The sequence below is a fragment of the Electrophorus electricus genome, chromosome 16 (assembly GCF_013358815.1).
Source record: "Electrophorus electricus isolate fEleEle1 chromosome 16, fEleEle1.pri, whole genome shotgun sequence".
In the NCBI taxonomy this organism is placed as follows: Eukaryota; Metazoa; Chordata; class Actinopteri; order Gymnotiformes; family Gymnotidae; genus Electrophorus; species Electrophorus electricus.
The window spans coordinates 2,484,912-2,509,057 of NC_049550.1; the positions used below are offsets into that span (position 1 = coordinate 2,484,912).

The 24,146-nt window shown below is 40.9% G+C and overlaps 2 protein-coding genes across 2 annotated transcripts; both read left to right on the forward strand.

The window, feature by feature from the left end:
• The first annotated feature begins 10,782 nt into the window (after positions 1 to 10,782).
• Positions 10,783 to 14,882, forward strand: cpo (carboxypeptidase O). Its single transcript, XM_027012942.2, is given in 10 exon segments — positions 10,783 to 10,793; positions 11,049 to 11,109; positions 11,292 to 11,393; positions 11,650 to 11,754; positions 12,318 to 12,434; positions 12,551 to 12,644; positions 12,977 to 13,179; positions 13,542 to 13,626; positions 13,798 to 14,036; positions 14,038 to 14,882. Coding segments are annotated over 10 exon segments (1,044 nt in total). The 3' UTR covers positions 14,065 to 14,882.
• Positions 14,883 to 16,359: 1,477 nt separating this feature from the next.
• Positions 16,360 to 23,186, forward strand: arglu1b (arginine and glutamate rich 1b). Its single transcript, XM_027012951.2, has 4 exons — positions 16,360 to 16,962; positions 17,722 to 17,947; positions 18,840 to 18,923; positions 21,235 to 23,186. The coding sequence occupies exons 1-4, from the start codon at positions 16,634 to 16,636 to the stop codon at positions 21,397 to 21,399; spliced, it is 804 nt and encodes a 267-aa protein (XP_026868752.2). The 5' UTR covers positions 16,360 to 16,633; the 3' UTR covers positions 21,400 to 23,186.
• Positions 23,187 to 24,146: the final 960 nt, after the last annotated feature.

Here is a 24,146-nt window from a genome sequence, read left to right on the forward strand (position 1 = left end):
CCTTGGGTGTGTTGTTCTGTCATGCAACGCTCCCCCCCCCCCCCCGGCCCCAAATCACGTGGTATGGGGTTCATTCTTGTTTGTGGCCACGCCCCCGTGAGGGCAAGCACCTGTACAGGGTTAATTGTTAGTGTTTGTTAGTCTATTTAAACCCCTGTTAGTGCCTCCCTCACTGTTGGTCATTGTCTGTTTGTCAGCCAAAGCCATGTTTGTCTAGCCTGTGTGCATTTTACAATCGTTGTTTGTTAGGGTTAAGTGTGTTTATGTTCTCTGTTAATGTTGTGTGAGTGCCACCGTAGTCTGTTACATGTTGTATTATTAAATGTTTCACAATGTCGAGGGAGTCTGTGTGTCCTGTTCCATGCCCTGCGGCACTTGGGCATTCATCACAGAATGACCAACCACCACAGGATGCCAGCTCCCGTGGCCAAGAACAGACTTCCTAGCGGGAGGTGCATAGGCACCCCCTGCACTGCCGACAGGATCCCAGGAGATTGGGGAGAGGACCGCGACTGGTGTCCGGGGCCACTCCGGAGGTGGAGGGGAACACCCCCAGGAATTTCTTGGGGGGGGGGGGGTCTACGGCTATCGAGCCTGGGCCGAGGAGGACCAAGGTGCCCCAAAGCAACCAGAAAGAGGGTGGTTGTGTGGAGCCAGCAGGATCCCCGGAGGGCAGAGCTGTACCCCGAGTCCCTTCCCGTCAGCGGACTTGCCAACGAGACTGGAAGGGTCTGCCCAAAGCCTCAGAGCCAAATTGCCTCTTGGATGCTTCTAAAGCAGCAAGAATAAGGAGGACTGTTCAGGGGAGGAGCACAGCTGGAACTGGGGCGGACACGCACCCCCGCATGTCCGTCGAGGCTGGGGACACGTTTACAGTGCCTGCACTGACAGCAGGCGCTGCAGCACAGCGCCCGAAGTGTTTATGTGTGGGCGCTTCTGTTTGTGTAAATGTGCGCCTTTTTTGTGTGTCTAAGCGCAGCGTTTCGAGAAGCATACCGGACTGCCCTGGGAGGGCAGGGATTCTGCCATCCTTCCTCCCTTTAAGGGGTCTCCCGGGCTTGCAGTTCCTAGCCCGCCACATGTAGGGTGGGCACCAGGCAAAGCCGTATTGTCTGTGTGTACATGGCGGCCTGGGGCTCGCAGTCCTGGAGAGGACACGTCGGGAGCCGTGCCCCTTGGGAGGGGGTTCTGTCACACGACACTCACCCACACACCCCACCCCACCCCCAACAAAAGTCACGTGGTACGGTTAGTGTTTGTTAGTCTATTTAAACCCCTGTCAGTGCGTCCCTCACTGTTGGTTATTGTTTGTCAGCCAAAGCTTGTGTTGGTATCCATGTTTGTCTAGCCTGTGTACATGTTACAGTCGTTGTTTGTTAGGGTTAAGTGTGTTTATGTTCTCTGTTAATGTCATGTGTGAGTGCCACCGTTGTCTGTTACATGTTGTATTATTAAATGTTTCACAATGTCAAGGGAGTCTGTGCGTCCTGCTCCACGCCCTGCGGCACACACTTCACAATTATTAAACAGTATATCTGGGCAACAAAAGAAATCTTACCATAAACTTCACTCAGCAAGCTTTCTGGTATTATATTAGCTATCAAAAGCCTCTGTCAGAGAAGGTACAGCTGCACAGTTTTTATGCCTGACCCCAAGTTCAAGAAAATGTTCTGTTCTAACCCAAAGAACAAGACATGACGTCCATGGCTGTTTTCTTGGCAGCGTTACTTTACACATTGGGCTTATTGGCAAAATATTTTTTTTCCTGAATCATGCAGACTTCTTTGGCAAATAAATATAGAACTAACAATCAACAAGCTTCTGAGTGTTCCTCCTGGTAGCATTAGAAGCAAGCTAAAGGATGTCAGAGACTGTGGTTTACATTAATCGGAAGTTACCTTTTGCACTATCCAAAATTTCGTTGGCCATTGTTTTTTATGATTACAACCAACACTGTGTTCGCTTTAAGTATGAACCATCAGTTTGACTGAAGCAAGAGCCATTGAGTCGATTGATGTTACAATCATATATGTAATTATTACAGTGATGCCTTCTGCTTTTCACTCAGCTAGCTCTTCACATTTAATATGTCTATAATTTGGCACACACTCCTATCTACAATAACTTATGTCCATAGTGCATGTTTCAGTAGGAGTACTTCTTTGGAATTGAACCAATGACCTATAATTCTTCCACCTTTTATAACCTTCTCTACCTGGTGAGCAACAGGAACACAAAGTCTCTCTCCTTCTTTTTTTGTTTGTTTGTTTTATTTTGAGCCAAAATGATCAAGAAACTAGTCTAACAAACCTCAGTTATTGTAGTTCCTCTTAGTGTGCTATGCTGCACAGCTAAGCCAAGGAGCTCAATGCATCAGTATCGTTTTGACCTTGTCACTCATACCCATGTTGGGTTTCATCCTGCTGTTTGTTGCTAATAGCTTTCTGGCATTTTGGAAGAAATTCCTTGGGTGGATACTTCACCCAAACACCTCTCCTTTATTAAAGAGCCCATGCTATTTATGGCCCTTCTCTCTCCCTCTCCCTCTTTTTCTCTCTCAGTTACTCATATGTTCTAATTTATTCCTTAGTTGCATGCCATGTGAGTGATGATGACATATCATGCTTCTTTGACTCCTCTACATGATTGGGACAAATTTGAGGGAATAGTTGCCCAATACATGGGCCAGGGCAGTACACTCCTGGCTGGGGAGTGATGAGTCAAATGACCTTCTTCACATTTGATTTATGTTCACAGATTCATAAAGATTGCATAAACATCAAATTTAAGGTTGGTACTACGTTTATCAAACAATACAATAGTGGCCCTTTGGCGGTTTCACTGTTTACAATCAGCATGAACATTAATGAACTATTTGCAGGAACAGCTAATGCCATCAGACTCTCCCATCCATTCATTAAAGGGAAGCTATATGGCTACCACTGCATTTTTCCCATTAATGTATTCCCTGATTGTGAATGAAAAGCAATGAAACAATATCTAACACTTCCAAGATTTCAAAATTATTTTCAGGAGGATTTTTGGGGGGTTCTAAGTAGATCTGGACTCATCTTCCATTCAGCAGCTTCCTTTGGGAGTCATTGCTTTAAGTCTAGCAACCAGAACCCAGGCCTCTGAGACTGAACCACAATCCAGGCCTTTGAGATTGAACCACATCCAGGCCTGTAATATTAAACCACAATCCAATCCAGGCCTTTGAGATTTAACCACAATCCTTGCCTTTGAGATTAAACCACAATTCAGAGATGGACTCCACTGGGTCCTACAACCCCTGCATGGACTATCTAGAGGGCTGTGCTGAGTATGGAGAGAGAGGGGAGTACCGTGACATTGGTCTGCGGTCAGAAATGGGGTCCGATCATGAGGAGGACCCTTCGATGGAGGTGGAGGAGGTCCCTCATGGTGATCCTTCCTCGCAGAGCGACGTTACAGGCTCTGAGGATGACGAGCCCCCAACACCAAAGGCTCCACCTAAGGCTCCGCCCAGGGTATGCCACTGGTGACTGGCAGAGAAGCGGCCTCGTCTTCAGAGGACACTCTTCTCCCTAAGGCAAGAGGTCCCAAAACGCATGCATCTACACCTAAGCTTCATGGAGGCAAAAAGGCAGCAACACCAGTGCCTGCACCAGAACTGGGCAATATGGCTGGTGCGCTTCCCGGCGCACATGCATCAAAATCGGGACAGTAGCCGCTACCCAAGCCAGCGAAGGACAGTCATCCCCAGGCTGGTCAGCCTCCAAACCAGCCGATGACTGGTGGACTGGCTGGAGTGCCTTCTCCCTTCCCCAGACTATTGAATGTCTGTGGTGTTCCTGCATCTGTCTTTGTCTTAGTCCCAGTATTCCCCCCCCCGCACTTCTGCTCGCACTGGCCTGTGGCAAACTGCCCGGTCCTCTGACCTCGCTGTTTGGCATTGGTCTTGGGTCCGCAGCCCATTAGGCTTTAGGGGGGCTCTGTCATGATACGGCCCCTACCTCTTCCTCAAACGTCTCTGTGCATTAGTCTGTAGTGCCACGCCCTCTTGTGTCGTCCACCTGATCCTTGTTGTGTGTAATCGTGGAGTGTGTATATATCTCTCTTGTGTCATTGTATGTTTGTGGGTGTTTGATGTAATATAGCATGTGTGCTAAGTGTAGGTGTTTTGTGTTATTAAAACATTTGTTTCAACGTGCCTTGTCCCCGCATCCTGCTTAAGCCTCATAGTGTCACATCAGGTCTTTGAGAATCAACCACAATCCAGGCTTTTGAGATTCAACCACAATCCAGGGCTTTGAGATTAGAACACAGTACAGGTTTTTGACATTCCTGCTCCATATTTGGCAAGACATTATCATAAGGTCATCATGGTATGGTCTATTCATAAAGCATTGTGAAAAGCTCTATGAAGCCCACACGACCTCCTTATAGCATGCCTGAACTTTCATTGAATCTGTTGCCTTTTCTATTCATCTGCAGTCTGATACAATCTGACAGGAAACCCTCTGGCCAGACAGAGAACAATAACCACCATATGAATCCATGCATGTGGTTGTTAAACATATGGTATTAAAGGGAGTCATCAATGTGAAATCAGGTTTTCTGTAGCACAGCTGGAGACCAGTGAGATTTCTATGGTTTATCTTGATGCATAATAGAAGTAGCCAGATTTGGGTAATGGTGTCTGTATGAAAATCGTGCATTTTTTAGATTTCTCAAAATAAACAACCATGGCAGATTCATGTACAGTACTCAGACTGCATGAAACAAGTAATCTCTAGCAGACATCTTATCACTGCAAAGCAGAACCATATCCAAAGTCTGTATACTCTTATAAGTTAAGGTTTTTTCAGCTGAAGGAGTTATTTGAGACCATGGTCAAAGAACATGAACATTCCTCTAGCACGTTTTATTGTTAGGGCATGTGTTATCTGGGGTGTGGGAGAGTAGGTGAGACAACAGCCCAACCAGCTTTGCAGTCTAGACCATACTACTCTCCTGGGAGAGAGCTCAGGTTTCTGATAGAAAAAAAATAAACATGCTACAAAATTACACTCCCAATACTGCAAGATATGAAACCTAGAAAGTATGTAGCCTGGGAATTGGTAAATTGTCAATCACACTAATAAAAGACACCAGAGCCTGTAAGCATAGGTGACTATGGAAGTCAGGAAGAATGGCATGTGCATGTTGACAATGACAGAACAAAACTGAATATCTTTCCACATTATTATAATAAATTCACACATACACACACAGGCATACAACAGCAGGGTTGGCCCATTTGTTCCCCTGTATGTAAGCCAGACAAGGCATTAAGATTTCTTAAGCATCGCTTCATTTTTTGCAGTCTCTCAATATCTGGATGCAATGGCATATGGTGAGACCTCACAATAAAGACCCACCATCAAACAATCCCAACATGTTACAACTCTAGAACCCTGAACCCACTCCATGGCTTTTTTGCAAGAGCTTTGCCTTCAACAGTAGGGTACATACTCTCTTCAGTGGTATGGTACATACTGTCATCAATGGTAGGGTACATACTGTTTTCAATAAATAAAGACCTACTCATTATTGTTCATTTGGGCTCCAAATGGTAACACTACGACATTGACATTATTTATTTCTATGTAAGTGTTTGAACTTCTTTCCACAGAGGATGCCTAAAATGATGAGACAGACTAAGAGTTCTGGGGAGAAGGAGAACTCTCAAACTAGTTTGTGACTAGTTAGTTTCTCTCCTTTAAAAACAACAAAAACTATTAGTGAAGTGGTAGAGTTGGTCAGGTCAGTGGGAGTGTTCTTTATTCTACCAAATGTGAAAAATTCTGAAAAATGCATACAGACCTACATGCAGAAGAATGGTCTGGCAAGGCAATTGTGTGTTTTTGTGTGTTTTTCTGTGTGTGTGTGTGTGTGTGTGTGTGTGTGTGTGTGTGGGTGCATGTTAAAGGTGGCCGACCAGCTGCCCCACCCCCCACCCGTTGCCTGTACATGACCCTTTCTCCAGACCGAAGAGACCGAAGTATTCAGAGATGCTTTCCTGTATAAACAGCAGTGACTCACTCTCACCACCACTCACTTACGCCTCTGCACGCAGACATGGAACGTGCAGTGGTGGCTGTAAAGGTTTTACTGAGAGATAAAGACAGAGTCAATAGGTCTTTGTTGTTTTGCTTGCAACCAAATTGCTAATTTGTAACACAGATGATTCCCACTGCTCTAGTTCTCCACTCCTCTCTCTGTACTTGTAACTGAGGTTTTTCCGTGAACACACCCCCTTGCACATCTGCAGATAAGTAAATAAAACCTATTTGAAATCTACCCCTTTAGACAGCCACCTAGGCTGCAAAGTCTAAGTAAAACAACAGTTAGCCAAGTTGGAGGCATTTTATTGCTCCACATCTTCTCACTAAAGCTCGATCTCTTTCTAGGAAAGCCAAAAAACAGGATTACAGTATAGATGTTCTGCCAACTAATTTCTGACATGTCTGAAGCTTTCCAATCTTCATGCAGTAAGGAAAAACAGAGGAACCCACACAGACATAACCACTGGCAATAATTCAGACAGGAGCTAGACGAATCAGGTTGCAGAGTCCACATATTTTCCCTGCCAATCCAGTGCTACAGATCACTGACTAATTAGCTCAGGTACCGGTTGTGCTCTGAAATAGCATAAGACCATGAGCCAGATGGATATGCTGCAGGGGTAAACTGGGAACCTTATTCCGCTACTCTGAATTTGCTTTAAAAATCTCACTACCTTTCCCAGCGGTCTAATTGGTAGATGGTGCCATCTGCTGGTGAATATGGGATATAAGCGTCTGTAATGTAAGAATCTGGTCTTCCTCTTGAACTAGTGTAATGCTGTGTACCAAAGATATCAATATCCACTCAACAACAGGCGTGAGAGAAATTCATTGCCTGTGTATTTCTCTCACTCTTTCTCTCCCTCTATGGAAGGTAGGGTATAAACTTATTATCCAAATATTGTATTCTAATGCATTGGAATATATAATTGATACTTTTCCAAAAATGTAAGGCCATGATATTTCAAATAATTTTAAACCCATACATATTAAAATACATATATATGTTGTTTTCAACACATTACTTAATGCTTATGTTTTGTAAAGCAAAGAGCAGTGCTAAACCACAATGACACAGCATAAGAACTCTGGAAAGCAGTGCATTATAGAAACCTCATGCCCTCAGAGAGCTTACTGTCTCACTACTGTGTGAAATCACATGTGTTTAACAGCCAGGGCATTCATATTGATGTGTAGCCTAGTTTACTGGCTTCAGGTGGATTTTTCATTCCTGTACCAAATTGTTGGGTAATGTGATGGCTCATTCACTTTCCAGATACAGTCTTTGTTGAGTTTGGGTGGTTGGCTCCTTTAGGAGTGAATGTTACTTACAGAATTAGATAATCAGATTCTTTACTTAATACATTGAAGCGTCTCTAATGTTGGTGTGCCTTGTTTAGTCAGGGCACCTCCCCATCACATCCCCTCCTTTATTTAAGTCTCAGGTGTTATATCTGTGGTGGATATTGAAGTTCTTTAGCATTGATCAAGAGACACAAAACATTTTAGCACTCTCAGCTTGGGAGCATGCATTTATTCAACATAAACCATGTCCAAAGAAGGCACTTTGGACATGAAAATTTAAAGCTCTTGACATGGGTGTTGTCACCCTTTATTGGTCATCAGAGACAAAGAAGACAAAATGGCCAAAAAAAGAGACATGATACTTCATTTACATTTCTGCCTAGTCATAAACAGGTGGGTTGCTGCTTCTTTCAGGAGCTCTCAATCCATTATCTCTGTTCCAGTGCAGTGAAGGGTAGGCCTACCATATCAGGGTGTACTCCATTGCAAAGGCTAGAACAGAGACCCTCTCACACACAGCTAAGAGCACAACGTAAAACACTATATGTAAAATAATATATGAATGAAATATTAAAGAATCACCACCACACATCTTTTGTGGTATTCTTACAGCTTTTAAAAATAGTTTATAGTTTATCTAATATTCTGTTAAATCCTGGTGGCACTTCAGTAACACCCAAAACTTATTGTGTTATTATTACACTCATCTCTCATTTGACACACATAAGTAATGTTACTAAGACTGCCTTTTTCCATTTATAATTGCTAAACAGACATACTTTCATTGTCAGATGCAGATAAAGTCATCCAATGTTTTATTTAATCAAGATTGGATTACTTTAATGGTCTTCTAACTGGATGCTCTAAAACGTTATTAAATAAAGTCCAACTTACACAGAAGGCAGCAGCCAATGCCGTGTTCTTTCAGTTCTGCACAGGCTCCCAGTTCAATTTTGAACCGACTCTTGTTGATGTATAAAGCGCCAAACAGTCTGGCCACACAGTATCTGAGTGAACTCTTTGTATACTGTAACCCACCTCGCGTAATGCAATCTCAAAATGCAGGAATTCTCTTAGTTCATAGTATTAATACGATTAATACAAAGAGCCTTCTCATTTAAAGCCTGTCAGTTACAGAACAGCCTTCCAGTTTTTACTTTGGACTCAGACGCAGTCTCAATTTTTAAATCCATGCTAAAGATTTACATATGTAGTCCTATTTATTATACTTGTTTATTTATTCATTCCTGTATATAAAGGTGAAGAGTTTGGGGCCCCCAGTCACAGAGCTTTCTGATAATCTGAGGTGTTGACAGTGTCATCCTGCCACTTCATGCATTTATTCAGGTCTATGACAGTGATGTAGGTGGAATGCAATATCTCCGACAGTCCGCTGGACACTGGTCACCCTCTGGCCCTCTCTTTTAGTTATGATAATGATAAACCTGCCAGAGCTGCATGCAGACCACTGGCACAACTACTGAATATGGATTGGTCATGTGTTCATCTTTATAGATCTAATGAAAACTTTCTGTTTTATTGGCATGTTACCAGGGAAATTATGTCAACATCTCACTAGACCTGCTCATCAACAACAAAGCCTCTGAGGTGATGCCAGAAAATGTTCTGGTGCCACCAGTAGATGAACTTTTGCTGCCATATCCATAAAGCTACTTCATCTACTCCAATATGCTGAAACAGCTCGGCCACCCTAGACCCACCTGAGCAGCTGTGGCTCCCACATCTGCACTGAAGTGGCTACTTCGACTAAATATCATTTAACATCTGTGTCTCCATCTGCTGGTGGATATAAAAAGTGTAAGAACTCATTCCAGAGAGTTTGGACTGAGTAAAGATTACACAACAATTTTCTATGGCCTTCTACTGTTCCCCTTTTCTTTCGGCAGACTTGTGTTGTCACGTAGTCCCATAATTATAATTATATGGTGTAATAATAGTTCAGTTATTATCATAAAATTTCACCTTAATGTTTAAAAATACAAGAAATTCTAATGAAAATGACATTACTTGGTTTATTTAAACCACTGCATACTTATATCTCTTTCCACAGGCACATTTTTCAAATAAGTTCAGCTCAAACAATAAAGTAATCTAAATGCAAATATTAAAAGTGACCAGAGCACCATACACTGCTCTTGTAATGCTGCCCGAGTGCCGCAGGGTGGGGAGCAGGATGCACAGACTCTCTCGACGTGTGAAACATTTAATGACATATAACAAAAGACTACGGTGGCACTCACACAACATCAACAATAAACATAGACACACTCAATACTAACAATTAAGACTTTAGCACTAACACTACCCCCCCCCCCCCCCCCCCCCGCATGCAGCAGACCATACCACATGACTTTTGGGGGGGTGGGGGAGCGTCCCGTGACAACTCTAAACACTCAACTTTAAATAGTTGCTAAAATAATTCAATTACTTTAGGGAATTTAATAATCCCCCTCAAAAAGCAGTCTGACTAAAAACATTAAGGTGGATAGTTTTAAAATAAAAACTCAAGCATTCTCTGCTTATTCTTACCAGGACTAATTTTAATTGGAGATCAATATTTACATATAGGACTCTATATACTTATGTCTGTAGTAATATAGAACATATTCATTCATTATGAACTGTAACGTTGTGCAATAGAGGTGGCTGCAAACACTGAGAAGAGTGATATTTGTTAATGGCAAATCTACAAACAGGGTCAGAATAATAGTCCAAAGTCAAACTATAAGGGAAGTCAGTAAGCAAACACAACTGGAATACATCACAGGGAGTACAAACAACAGAGAAACATAGGTACATACATATAGACAGACAGCCAAGAAGGTACACAGAAACACTACAAACCAAAACCAGCCAAGCAAGAAAGAAAACACAGGGTTTATTATACACAAGCTAAAAAGGTAAAACTAGAAACAGGTGAGAACAATAACAGGTGGGGAAAACAAAATGAAGAAAATATAAACTTCTCAATTCATCTTTTTGTTTTCTATTTTCTTCTTCTTCTTCTTCTTCTTCTTCTTCTTCTTCTTCTTCTTCTTCAACTTTTTAATGCAGCTAAAAATGGATGATAGCCTAGGGTTCATAATTCATGCTCGCTAGATTCTAGTGAACAAATATAATTCTTACTGCGTCATTGGTATATTATTATTCTACACTGACGTATGTGAAATAGTAGTAATAAAACAATTGAAATGGTTACTACACAGTGTAATAGAAACTAATAGCTTATGGACCTCTATAAAAGCAATACAGACCAAGATAAGCACTCACAAACTGAACACCAGGTGGGCAGAGAGATCTAAGGGGAACAGATTACAGAACCATGCTACGACTAGTGTTACCGGTTTTGGTGCTTTTAGTTTTGATAATGCAGGACAGGTAAGATTTCAGCATTATCACTTTACAGAGTAGTTGCAGCTCTGCAACAGTGTCAGAAATCATTCATATATCTTAATTTAATCAAACTCAGTTCTTCCAAACTTAGTTCTTCACATTGCAATTGTCATTTAGATTTGTTGTAATAGTAGTCAATTATAATGTTAATCTGTTTTTAGCATCTATTGTATTATAAACAAACACAGTGGTTTCTGTCACATAATAATTACATAATGCTCTTATGAAATTAAATTACAGAGTTGTTCAGAGTCTGCAGCAGTTGGTTTATAACTACACCAATTACCACACCATGGATGAGGTCAATGATTATTTATTTATTTATTTATTTGTGATTTACATTTACTTTCTCACAAAGTCATGAGCTGGCTGTACCATTGGATGATATTGGCAGAACTCAAATGTCTGTTTTAGATGTTTGGTTTTCTATCTCATTCATTCAGTCAGTCATTTGTTCATTCTTCTACATATCTCTCCTTGTAGATTTCAGACTGGATACAACAAATGGAGAAGGACCATCCTGATGTTGTCTCTAGAATGGTCTATGGGACAACGTATGAAAAGAGAAATATTACTCTGCTCAAGGTTTTATACCCCACTTGCCCTATACACTATAGAAGTTCAGTTTTAAATTGTTTGAATACTTGATTTCCACAAGCATTTTTAATGCTTTGACAATACTGAATTTTGTATAGTCATGCCAATAATGCTACCTTGACTTGGCTTGAGTAGTAAAATGTGCAGTGTAGGTTTACATGGTTTCCAGAGAAGCGGCTTCTCTTCTTGCCATTGCTGCATGTTACGCATTGTGGTTCAGAAAATAAGACCCTCTGTGCTTCAGATCGGGCTAAACAACACCATGCCAAAGAAGGCAATCTGGATGGACTGTGGGATCCATGCCAGAGAATGGATCTCTCCAGCCTTCTGTCAGCACTTTGTGAAGGAGGTGGGTGTGTGAATGCAGTCAGATTTAGTCCTCCCATTTAGGAGGACTATGGAGGGAACAGATTGCCATGTGGATGTTTAAATTCCTCCACAGAAGGACCAAGCAACAGTTTTCTCGCTCAGATCTGGCCTAATGTCAACCTCTACCTGTGAGTTATGGGTAGAAGTTTGTTTTAATTTGGAACATTATTAATGCTTTTGTAAATTTGCAATTTTTTATGCTTGAAATGAATTCATTGCAGATGTCCACAGAACGTCTTCCCCAGGTTTGAGTCAAGTTGTGAGCAAAGATTATACAAGAAAGCAAAGGCTTCAAATCAAGTTTATTTATTTATTTATTTATTTTTATTTAGGGGGTTTGGAGGACCCTGCATCCTCTTTCTTTTAACTTCATAGTTAAAAGGTTAAACTTTGCAAAGTGCTATCAATGATGCCTTTATGTCTGTCTTTAAAAAGACCTCCTTCTGTCAGTGGATTGGATTTGTCATGTACTTAGGAAGAAGAACCCAACACATGTTCCTGATAGCCTCTGTAACTATAGTTTCCAATTTTCTATCAAAACAGATCTTGGGCTCATACAAAACAGATGGAAAGATGAGAAAGATGTTTAAAAACCTGGACTTCTACATCACCCCAGTTCTGAACATGGATGGATATGTGTATTCTTGGAAAGACAACTCTGTGAGTTTTGATTCCATCCAGGACTATAGCATGACTAAGAGTGTGAACTTACCTCAACAGAGCATTGTAATGCATCCATGTTCTAACAGATATTGTCTATTGCTGCAAACCTATAGACTCGTCTGTGGAGGAAGTCCAGGTCACCAGGGCCTGGAAACTGCACGTGTTTCGGCACAGATCTAAACAGAAACTTCTATGCAAACTGGGGAAGTAAGGCATTTCTTTACTGTTCACTAGAAAACATCCTTATGAGGAATGCCACATATTTACTGATCTCCCATGTACAATGTGATGACTTGTAATCGTAAGGTTGCTGGTTCAAGCCCCACCACTGCCAAGTGCCACTGTGGGGCCCCTGAGCAAGGCTCTTAACTATCAATTGCTCAAGATGTACTCAGTCATAATTGTAAGTTGCTTTGGATAAAAGTGTCAGGTAAATATAATTAAAGCATTAATTTTGAATGTTCTTTCAGGAATTATAAATAGAATACTTCTGTCACAAACTATAATTATTCAGATTGATGTCTGCCCTGTCTATATAGTGGTGGGAATCTCCAGGAACTGTTGCTCAGACATTTACAGTGGAGAACGTGCTCTGTCCGAGCCTGAGGCTAAGGCGGTGACCGACTTCCTGAGTGCAAATCGAAACAACATCCTCTGCTTCCTCACTATCCATTCCCACGGGCAGCTGATCCTGGTCCCTTATGGATATCCTGATATCATACCACCAAACTATGATGAACTGGTGGGTACATTTGTACACACCACTCACACCTGCAGTGTCACGAGGCACAGGTTTAACTATGGTTGGCTCCAATGTTTTGAAAGAGAAGATGGAAACAAATCTTTGTTCCTTTAGACAAATGTAGGTTGTCTTTTTCTCCTTTTTTCTTGTGTAATAAGAATGACCTAGTCTACATAATATTGCGATAAAACCAGCACCACAAACAGTGTACATACTCTTTCATAATAGAACTGTTAATCTGCAACCTACTGCAGTTTCCTTCGGGATCAATAAAGCGTTATCTTATCTTAATCTTTGATGATACAATGCAGAATTTTTATTTAGTTATGTAAGTGGTACACTGCCAGTGTACGTGTGTTTAGATGCAAGTTGGTCTGGCCGCAGCTAAAGCAATCAAAGACGTCCACGGAATGGACTACACGGTGGAGACTCCTCCTAATGTGCTGTGTGAGTTGCCTTTTCACTTTGAATAATAGTTTTTGTACGTTCGTTAGCTGAGGGGAAAAAGATTAACCAGGTTGTTTGTATTTTAGCATATTTTATTTATTTAATAACGTTTTTGCTGACAAACCATAGAGTATGGTTTGGTGCAATGGCTCTTCCTTGTATTTTACGCAGACGCAAATTCCGGCTCGTCCCGCGACTTTGCGCGTCTCATCGGCATACCGTTCTCCTTTACCTTTGAACTACGGGACAAGGGCCAGCACGGCTTCACGCTGCCAGAGGCGCAAATCCAACCCACATGTGAGGAAGCCTACCAAGGAGCATTGTCTATAATCACCTACGTCCACGATAAGACGTTTGCCAGCGCGGCTTACACAGAGACGGCCACACTGTGGATCACGCTGTGGGCTATTCTGGCTCTCTAGCGCCACTGCGCTGTGAATTTATGACGTCTACCCTCGCCGTTTAACATCACGTCAATATCTGAGTATGAGCCAGATTGATAATGTCGGAAAGCAAATTGAGTTAGAGATGTAAACCAGTGGAAGAAAAAAAAGCAAGTCAAGGAAACATACTCCTTATTTTAAATTAGTATATGGAGACTTTTTGTTTAAATATAGGCAACTTAATATTGATTGGAATAAGTCCCCAAATAAAATGTTATCTAAAACAATACAAGACTGTGATTTGGGGGGAGTAGTCATTTATAAGGGTCTGACAGTGACAGAATGCGAAACCTGTGTTAAAAATGTACAGTCTAAAAGTATCTCAGAAAATGTTCGAGATACTGCGTGGCTCATATCTGTTGGAAGACTGCCTGTACGATGTATTGTCAAATGGAGTTGTTTTGTTACAACTAAGGAATGTCCGATGTATAATTGCATAGCCGACGAAACGATAGAACACTTATTACTGCAGTGCACAAGGACTATTGAAATGTGGGGGGAAATGGAGGGTATTGGGTTTAAATGGGGTCATAACAGGAAAAATATTATGTATGGAGTGTTTAATGAGAATTTGACTGAGAATGTAAAGGACTTTTGTTGGATGGTTGTTTGTGTGAAAAAAAAAAAATGTAGAGCGAAATGTAGAGAGATAACAGCCAACAGTTATCTTAAGTGTAATATGCCGCTCCACACAGAGAATGTATACAGTGCAGAGTAGCTTACACTTTCTTTTTCCGTTTGAAACGGATTTAATACAAAGTCCCTACTCGTTTCCAAACTGTATTCATGATGTTGCATTCATGATGTATTTGAATGGGATGAGATTTTTTATTGAACACAAAATAATGATTAAAAGTTATATTGTGCGTTGAAATCGAGCAATAACTGTTGACGCTTATGTTCAATATTCCAATGTTTACTGGTGCTGATGCTGATACTGACGGAAAATGCATTTTAACCGTGAAATCGATTCAGATTAGGCTTGTATTTTGGGCCGACGTCCCATAAAATAGCCTGCATTGCTTTAGTACAAGTTAACTCACGAGGCCCATTAGTAAGATGTGGTTTGACGTCTAGAGGATAAGACGTCTAGAGGATAAGGATCAGGAAGCTAGGCTACTATAATGCACAACCAAAAAATTGCACAAAATGTCGGACTGTAGGGAAAATGCTAAAACCAAAAAGGAGCGACTTGTACTCACACTGAACTATATCGAAAACACTGCAACATGAACCGATGCATTATGTGTGATTTTAATTTGTGTTTAATTGTCTTTTTAAAAAATGCACTCTTTTCAAGTCTGATTATTGTAGCACGTTCCAAAATGTTGGGACAATAGAGTATTTACCATAGTGTAGCAATACACTTTTTAAATAACACATTAAATGTTTGGGCATTAAAGACAGCAGTTCATGTTTAGAATGTTCAAGTTTAGCAAGCGAAATCCCGTTCATCCATTATCTTTAGGATTTTCTTTGCCATTTTGCGTTTCATATTACGCCACATGGCACCAGCTGGAGAGAGACCGGGACTACAGGCCAATCCTGCATCCTTATTATCTGTTTATACAGCCCCTGCGCTTGTAATCAGGACAGAAAGTGATTCGGCGTAGCCCTGCTGGAAAATGCAGGGAAGTTCCTGGGAAAACAAACAAACAAAAAAAACTGTGTCTGGATGCCAAGACGGTTAGAAAAGAAGGCAAAGAAGTGTACACATGACAGATATCTGTATTTATTTGCATTTAATTTACTCTCTCTCTCTCTCTCTCTCTCTCTCTCTCTCTCTCTCTCTCTCTCTCTCTCTCTCTCTCTCTCTCTCTAATATGCAATAATAATCTGCTACTATGTATCCAATGCTAAATCCGTTTTTTTTTAAAAATCGGACTTTCAGAGTTCTTCCTCTGCGCTTCCCCATCTTAAATTAACGTCCCTGCATTTAATGTTGATTTCTGCATTTGAAGCGCCTTTCGGTTTGCAGCATGTGACCTCTATTGGACGTGTTAGAACACCGCGGAAAATCAAATATCCGTTACATATGCGATAAATCCTATATATAAACTGAAATGTATGTGAGGCATTGTAAAAATAATAAAAATAAAACTTTAAATTAAAAAAAACTTTAAATATGGTATTTATTGAAAATCCCGATTTATTGATCCTGCAAACAAACAATATATAGCCTATCTGAAATAAATACCGCCTAGACTTCGTCAGGTCTGGACTCCAGACCATTAGGTGGCAGTAATGATTGGAGTTTGATGACAAGCGACCCACCATGCACGAAGAAGGACTACAGCGCATGCGTGGAACAAAACTCGTCCAGTCTCCATCTTGCTCTAACGTTAGTGTTCTTTTTGAACCGTTACCAATAGTCAGACAAATGACTATTGTCAACGGATCCTGCCTCGGTCGGGAATTTATCAGTTTCTGTTAGTCACATGCACATTGTGCCGTTTCGTTAGGTGCTCGGGTTTGGACGTGAGGGAAAAAAGTGCTTGCTGGGTGGCAACGTAGCCAGCCTGCAGATTGACTCGCTAGCCACCCGAACTCTAGCGACAGCTCAAATGGGTCGATCACGAAGTCGCAGTTCGTCCCGTTCAAAGCACTCCAAAGGCAGCAAACACGGCAAAAAGCGGAGCCGCTCGCGGTCTCGGTCCCGGGACAAAGACCGGAAAAGACGTTCGAAATCGCGAGAGTCGAAGAGGAACCGGAGGAGAGAGTCGCGATCGCGCTCCCGATCAAACACGGCGACGGCCCGGCGGGAGAGGGCTGCCTCGCCGCCGGAAAGAATCGACATTTTTGGAAGAACTTTAAGCAAAAGGAGCGTCATTGATGAAAAACAGAAAAAAGAAGAGGAGGAGAAAAAAGCAGAAATGGAGAGGCAGAGGAAAATGTAAGGAACACGTTTTGTTTATCTTTACTTCCCCTCTTTTCTTATTTGGCTAGTGTTAGCTAACAACTTACAGACGCACTTTTCATATAATTTCATCTCTTTACATCTAGCAAGCAGTGTTTAGTGTTTTGCAGCCCAACTCAAATTTATTAGCAAACCTGAACCAGGATGCAAATTCCATCATAGATCGGTCAATACAGAAACTAAACATTGACCATGAGGATGCGTTACTGGAGAATCACGCACTAAATCACAGGATATCGGTTCCAGGAATCCGTTTTCAAATGTGTCAATGAATGTCAGCTTTAACCGAGTTGCCGTTCATGAGATGAAGCCACTGAATTTAATTACTTGACTCTTGACTCTGAATTTAATTACTTGACACAGTGTATCGGTACACAGCTGTACAATATCCATAATTCTGCAATATATGGTAAATAATAGAAACGTGTTTCAGCAGATTCTGCTCATAGGCACACATTCATATATTCAACACTGTCTCTGTCACATTAGATTTTTTTTATTCTTAGTCTCTCTATTGATTGTATACTTCTGTTTTTATCCCCCAATAGTTTGTCTAATTCTCTTAATTTTCTTGTATATGTGTAGTCTATGCACTTGTCTGGTCTGTGAAGTATGTCATATGTCATGCACGTGAGCACAAACCCACACAAAATTCCTTACATGTCTAACTTACTTGGCAAAATAAAGTGATTCTGATTCTGATCAAAGCCACTCAAATTTCTGATTCTGCCCCAGTCGTCAGCAGGAGATCGAGGAGCGCCTGATCGAAGAGGAGACGGCACGGCGTGTGGAGGAGCTGGTGGCCAAGCGGGTGGAGGAGGAGCTGGAGAAGAGGAAAGATGAGATTGAGCGGGAGGTGCTGCGGCGTGTGGAGGAGGCCAAGCGCATCATGGAGAAGCAACTCCTCGAGGAACTGGAGAGGCAGCGACAGGCTGAGCTGGCCGCCCAGAAAGCCCGCGAGGTAGCCGCACATTAATTGCACGCCGATCTAAAACGTGAAGGCCAGAGTTCACAGCACCTACAAAAGCACAAGAGAACGCATGTGCAAAGGGCTGGTGTGACTTCAGGTTTTTGTTCCAGCAAGCAAAAGCGCATCTGATTGGACTAATCAACTGTGCCTTCTCCAAACTCTGAGTTAGTTGTACCTTTTGTACTGCTGCTTGGCTGGAGTGAAAACCCAACAGCCATAGTGGCTGATATGTTTGCGGATATGTTTGTTCACCTCTTAAGTGTAAGATGTGTTGTGTGATGTGTTGTGGAAGGCTTGCTGAGCTATACACACTGCATTCAGTTGTTGGTGGCCTTTTTATGTTGTTTATATATATATATATATATATATATATATATATATATATATATATATATGTATATATATATATATATATATATATATGTATATATATATATATATATATGTATGTATATCTATATATGTATGTGTGTGTGTGTACACAACTTTATTTGATTGCATCATGCCATTGGTGAAGGCACTTCAGTTCAGATTATATTTTTGTCCTGTATAAGTTGGCAATGCAAGGAATTGGATCAGATCTGTGTAATGGCATAGAATGTGGTGTTATTTGCCATTCCTGTTCCAATGACACATCACAGACACAGTGACAGGTTTTAAAACTGAAGTGTTTTTCTAGTTCTCTAGTAAGCTAAGTTCGTTTTTTTCTTTACTGTTTTTCTTTACAATCGAGCAGTTAATGAAGCCAAATTGCAAATGCATTTTACCTGACTCCCAAAGGAATGGCGGAGTCTCTTTACATGCCCCTTGAGGACTGGGTGTCAGATGTCACTTGTATTTGTCTGTGATGAGAGACCAGCTGAAAACGTTTGCCCCCATGCAGGAGGAAGAGAGATCGAAACGTGAGGAGCTGGAGAAGATTCTGCTGGAGAACAACCGGAAGATTGCAGACGCTCAGGCCAAACTGGTACAGCTGTGTTTCATCATACGGCTTTTAGCCACTGACACAAATCTTATATCGCAAACAAAGATTTGTGCTTGATTCATTTGCAACTTTCTTTAGTGTGGCTATACCTCGATGCTGATACTGCACAATGGATCAGTTTGTTAATCGCAGAACTCTTGCTTTGCAGTACTGAAATTGTGGATTACAATTTCAAAATGGGCTCTGTAACAAATCACAGTTTTTTTTTAATTGAGTGCTGTGAGCATCCACACCAATCTCAGACGTTCCAGATAAGTCTTCTGTGGGGGGTTGCGATGAATCACAGCATTGATGTGATCCAATAATTAATTTTGCACAAAATAAGACAAGTCAGTGCCAAACCATGTAGCCTCTAGAGTTCATTGCTGTTTAAGTATTTGCCAAGACATACTTTGCATTACATCAGGTGGTGAAGTTTTCGCTAAATAGCCTAATATTGATGTCGGCATTGTGCAATGCCACTTTTTCTGTACATGCCACATTGAGTGAGGTCCTATTTGCTATCAAACTGTTCACCTCGCAGTTTTTACCTCTCATCTCAAAAACTTCATGGGGTTCATATTTTCCAGAAATAAAAATGAATGATGACAGCACTGCCGTGCTAACAACCTGGTTAGTTTGAGTGCAGTTTATTGTACACAGCTGGAGTTGTATCCAAATACCCATGCACTTGCGCACATGTGATGGCTCACATTGCTAATCATGCAGCTTTGATAACCCAGTGTGGGGGAACATCTTATCTGACTTATAGTGAGAGTGTTTAAATGAGACAAAAAATCATCTTGGCGATTCCCCGTTGTAGATCCACGACCAGCAGTGATTTATTTTTTAATCCATTCTTTAAAAAAACAAACAATGACGTTTTCAGATTGGCTGTGAAGTAAAGAAAATTCAGGCTCATAGAAAAGAGAAAGAGCCGAAACCTGACAGAAAAGAGAGGAGAGAAGAAAGAAAAAATAACATGAAAAATGAAACAAACTCTCCTTCTCTAAATTCATTTAGGTTAATTATTCTGTGGCTTTAGTATTCAAAAACATAAACTGCAGTGTTAGCCTCATGACTTTTAAGGTAGACTGGAAAATATGAATCAGAAGATGTAGAATAAGAGGTGGTTTTTTTTTTTTTGTTTGTTTTTTTTTTTTTTTTTGGACAATCAACCATCTTGTGTTATTGGATTACATTTCTGTTGAATTAAGCAGAAGTTGTGTGATGAGAGGCTCATAGTACAGGTAGCCCCTCTCTATCTGCTCTCTTAGTGCCTAGTTTGTGTGAGAGGTGTATAGTGGGTAGAACAGGGATTTACTACTGAAAATCAAACAAAATTCAACTATTCAACTGACATGGAATTACAGTTGCATTCAGTAAGGAGAAAAAAAATGCAGATGAATGATAGTGTAGTGAGGTAGGTGTGTGTGGGTGTGTTGGAAACCAAACAGGTGGTAACCAATGCAATAAATATCATCTCACTAAGAGAGACACTATTTGGCATTGGACGGGAAAAATGCTTTAGTATTAAAATGCCTTAGTCTCGTAAACAAAGTTTTCCTGTTTATCACTGTATGAGCAAGGAAAACAGTAATGTGCAGGGCTATTCAAGGACCCAGCACTGAAATATCTTTTTAACCAGTTTAAGTTCATTACTTAGACAGTCCCAGTAAGGCAGTGTTATGCCATCTCTGCAATTAAGTATTATTAAAAAAAAAAAAAATTCTGTCCAAGTCATTAGTGATTCTTATCGAGAACATAGGCGTCAATTATGGCTGCAACACAATGGTAATAAATGTATGTCCTTTATTTATTGAATTTGAGCAACTATGCTACCAGTGTTAAAGTGCACCCTTCATAATGATAGTGATATGTATTGCCATTAATTTTACTTGTAATTATGTATAAAAGTTTTAAGCATTGAAGTATGTTCTGCAACTCAAATCATTTCAACTCAGTGTTTCACAAAATAGGTTTTGCATTCAAATGTGATATTCTTTACTTATTGAATGATATGGTTGCGAGCTCTCTAACCAGATGAATTTCACATGTGTGTGCACAACACTTCCAAACAGCATCTTTTCACTGAGGTTTTGAGAGAGCTGTTTCAAAACACAAACTAATTTTAAAACCAGGTAAATAATATTAAAATAGTACTTTGAAACCTTATCAGGTGGCTCGCTTGACCAAAAAATGCTAATATTATCAGATGCACTGGAACATGACTGGTTTACTGGCTGCTTCTGAATTTGCATACAGTCGCCGAATGGACCGTAGTTGTTGTATGATGTCTTGCTTGTTCCCTTAGGCCGAGGAGCAGCTCCGGATTGTCGAGGAGCAGCGAAAGATCCACGAGGAGCGCATGAAGCTTGAGCAGGAGCGTCAGCGACAGCAGAAGGAGGAGCAGAAGATCATCCTTGGCAAGGGCAAGTCACGGCCCAAGCTGTCTTTCTCCCTCAAAGCAGCAGAGTGATGCAACGTGATGCACTGGCCTGGAAGCCCCCCACCCAGACATCCCCATCCCCCCCTATCTCCACAGCCCAGACTTTAAACCTCCCCTCCCCTTTCCCCAGCTCTCGAGAGACATCTCCGCGGGCACCAGCCATCCGGTGCGGACATAGCACGCTGAGTCCCGAGTGTTTTCATTCCGTCATTAGCAAGAAGAAGCCTCGTCCTGACTGTCACAGAGGAAGCACTCACCTACCTCCTCCCACAGCTCCTGAGGACCTGTCTGAGAGATGTGGAAAGAACTGCATGGAGAAGAAAAACCAAGAAAAGATTCCTGGATGGGGCACTCCTAGGTTCTGCATATGTGTGTTTGTGTTCGCGAGTGGCCAACCCACTTTTACCCATTTGTAAATGTTTGCTTCGTGGTTTTAGACGGGCAAATTTTCTGAACTGATATGCTATTATTTTCTGAATTCATGGATTAAACAGATCGGTGTGGTGCTTGACCCACCAAACCCTTGAGATAAGCCTCTACCAGATCTACACAATAGTACATGGAAAATAAGCGCCTGTTTTCATATTGTCTCAGAGTAAGTAGTCATGTTTTTATGGAGCCCCCCGTAAAACCTCTGTCGGGCATAAAGGTGTTAAAATCTAATTCGAATCAAGCTGTTTTTCCTGACTCTGAATCTGATGTGGGAATGTTTCCTAATTGGGTCAACTTGGTTTGAATTTATTCCAGGCACCTAGAAATAATTTGACAGTAGTGAATTCTCCTATATGTTGCTTACATTGTGATGTAGATTGGGGTAACTCAAAGCTAACTGAAGAAAATAACTTCTTTTGATTTTTAAACAAAGCAATTACAATGTACCTCACACTCTTACTCTGAGATCCTGTTGGAACTGCAGGGCAAATGGGTGCTGTTTGAAATTCTTTTTCAAATTAACGTTACATGTGTGTCAGGTCTGTTATCTCCCAATTTATTTTAATACATACCAACAGTTAGGATGTGTGTAACACTCTGCGTGTTTGTTTTTAGTTTATTTACACATGGTTGCACAGCCACAATTAAAGGAATAGTTTGAACAAAATCATATTTTTGCTGTGATTGTTTTTAGTTTGTATGGTTGATCCTCCAGTTCATGTGTATTGTATAAATCCCATTCATTTCTCCTGTTAGGGGAGTTTAATTGTTAGTGTTGCTAATCAGTAGTCTAATAGAGGTTTACTGACTGTAAAAATGAACAGAACAGCACCATGCTAAAACCGTGACATTATGCTCCCTTGGTTAACTGAGATAGCACCTTCTCCAGTACATAATTTGGAATCGGAGGAAGTATACAAATGTAAATATGAACTGTCCCTGATATTATATTAAATATTCTTTATGTAATAATCTTATTACCAGTTTAAGATCATATTTGATTTGGAACATATATAGTGTATGTTTAGTGCTTCTCACTCTCAATATGCTACCAATTTTTGTGTATACATACGGACACAAGTGTGTGGGTGTTGTGTGTGAAAATTTCAATGCATTCGAGGAGTCGCTGTATAAAACAGGACAATCAGTGAAAATGTGATAGTGATTTTAAACTATTCCTTTTAATACATGCCTTTAATAGAGGCTGGGGTTTGCAAATGCGTATGAATAAAACTCAACAGACTGAACGTGGTCCGTCAGGCAATGTGCCATGAACACAGTCAGATCCTAGGTCTTGCAAATGGGGCTTGTAGTACAAAATTACATCGTGGTACATTTGTGAAGGATATGTAATTATTCTCCAATAAATCCATGAATGTCTCCACCCTCCTGTTTGCTTTGTCTTTAAGTTTTAGGGAAAATTTTAAGATAGTGATTGTTTAAATTTTAAGAATTTGTGCAGCCAACATTGATTTGTATTCCGGCGGAATGGCACATATATATATATATATATATATATATATATGGAACTTATTTTATCTTGAAATCTCATTTTATGCTGTAGCCTTCCACCTGAACTGCAAAAACCTGCAACACCCTGTCTGACACCCGCATGAAGAATAAGCTTCTCGTGTCCTCCAGTGGGCAGCATTTAGACAGTATTAGAGAAAAGGTACCAGATTTCAATTAAAATACAGTCGGATAAGTTTGCCTCCCAAACAATATTAAGGTTGCAGTTTGACTGAAAATAATAAGCCTGAATTTTTATTAAACATATTAAACAACTTTGCAGAAGGCCCTAGGTTACCTTGGTGGGACACATTTATTTGGGGAAAGCAGAATTCGGATCGTATAGCACCAGACCACTAATTAAACACTTCCTTTTGCCGACTAATGAATAATTTGCTTTACACTTTCATGTTAGCTGACACGTGTCCCATCTGCGTGTATACAAGGAGGAGGGAAATTGATTTAAGTCGTCGGACGCCCAGTTGCGTTGACACGAGATGAAGGTGTAAACGTGCGCCAGCCTCTGCATTGCTTGTCATCCAATTATCTCTTACCCGTTATCGTGTCTCTTTGAAGGTCGGTCAATCACGCGCCGTGAATATACAAAAGTTACCCGGAATTGCCAAATGCTCCAACTTCTAAGCACATTTGTTGACACCGTTTTGTCGCAGATGCGCGGGTAACTTATTTCGATCTTTATGTGGAGGTTTCAGAATGTCTAAGCCTGTTTGCAACGTGAAAAGCACAACTGAATAAATAAGATTTTTATTCCCATTAAGGTGATATTCGAATAATTTCACAAGAATCATAGGTTGCAGTTCATTTATAGCTGGATA

Coding starts and splice junctions, on each gene's coding strand:
- arglu1b (XM_027012951.2), top strand. CDS start 16,634: ATGGGTCGATCACGAAGTCGCAGTTCGTCCCGTTCAAAGCACTCCAAA. Junction 16,963..17,721: donor ATGGAGAGGCAGAGGAAAAT/GTAAGGAACACG, acceptor ATTCTGCCCCAG/TCGTCAGCAGGAGATCGAGG. Junction 18,924..21,234: donor CAGACGCTCAGGCCAAACTG/GTACAGCTGTGT, acceptor TTGTTCCCTTAG/GCCGAGGAGCAGCTCCGGAT.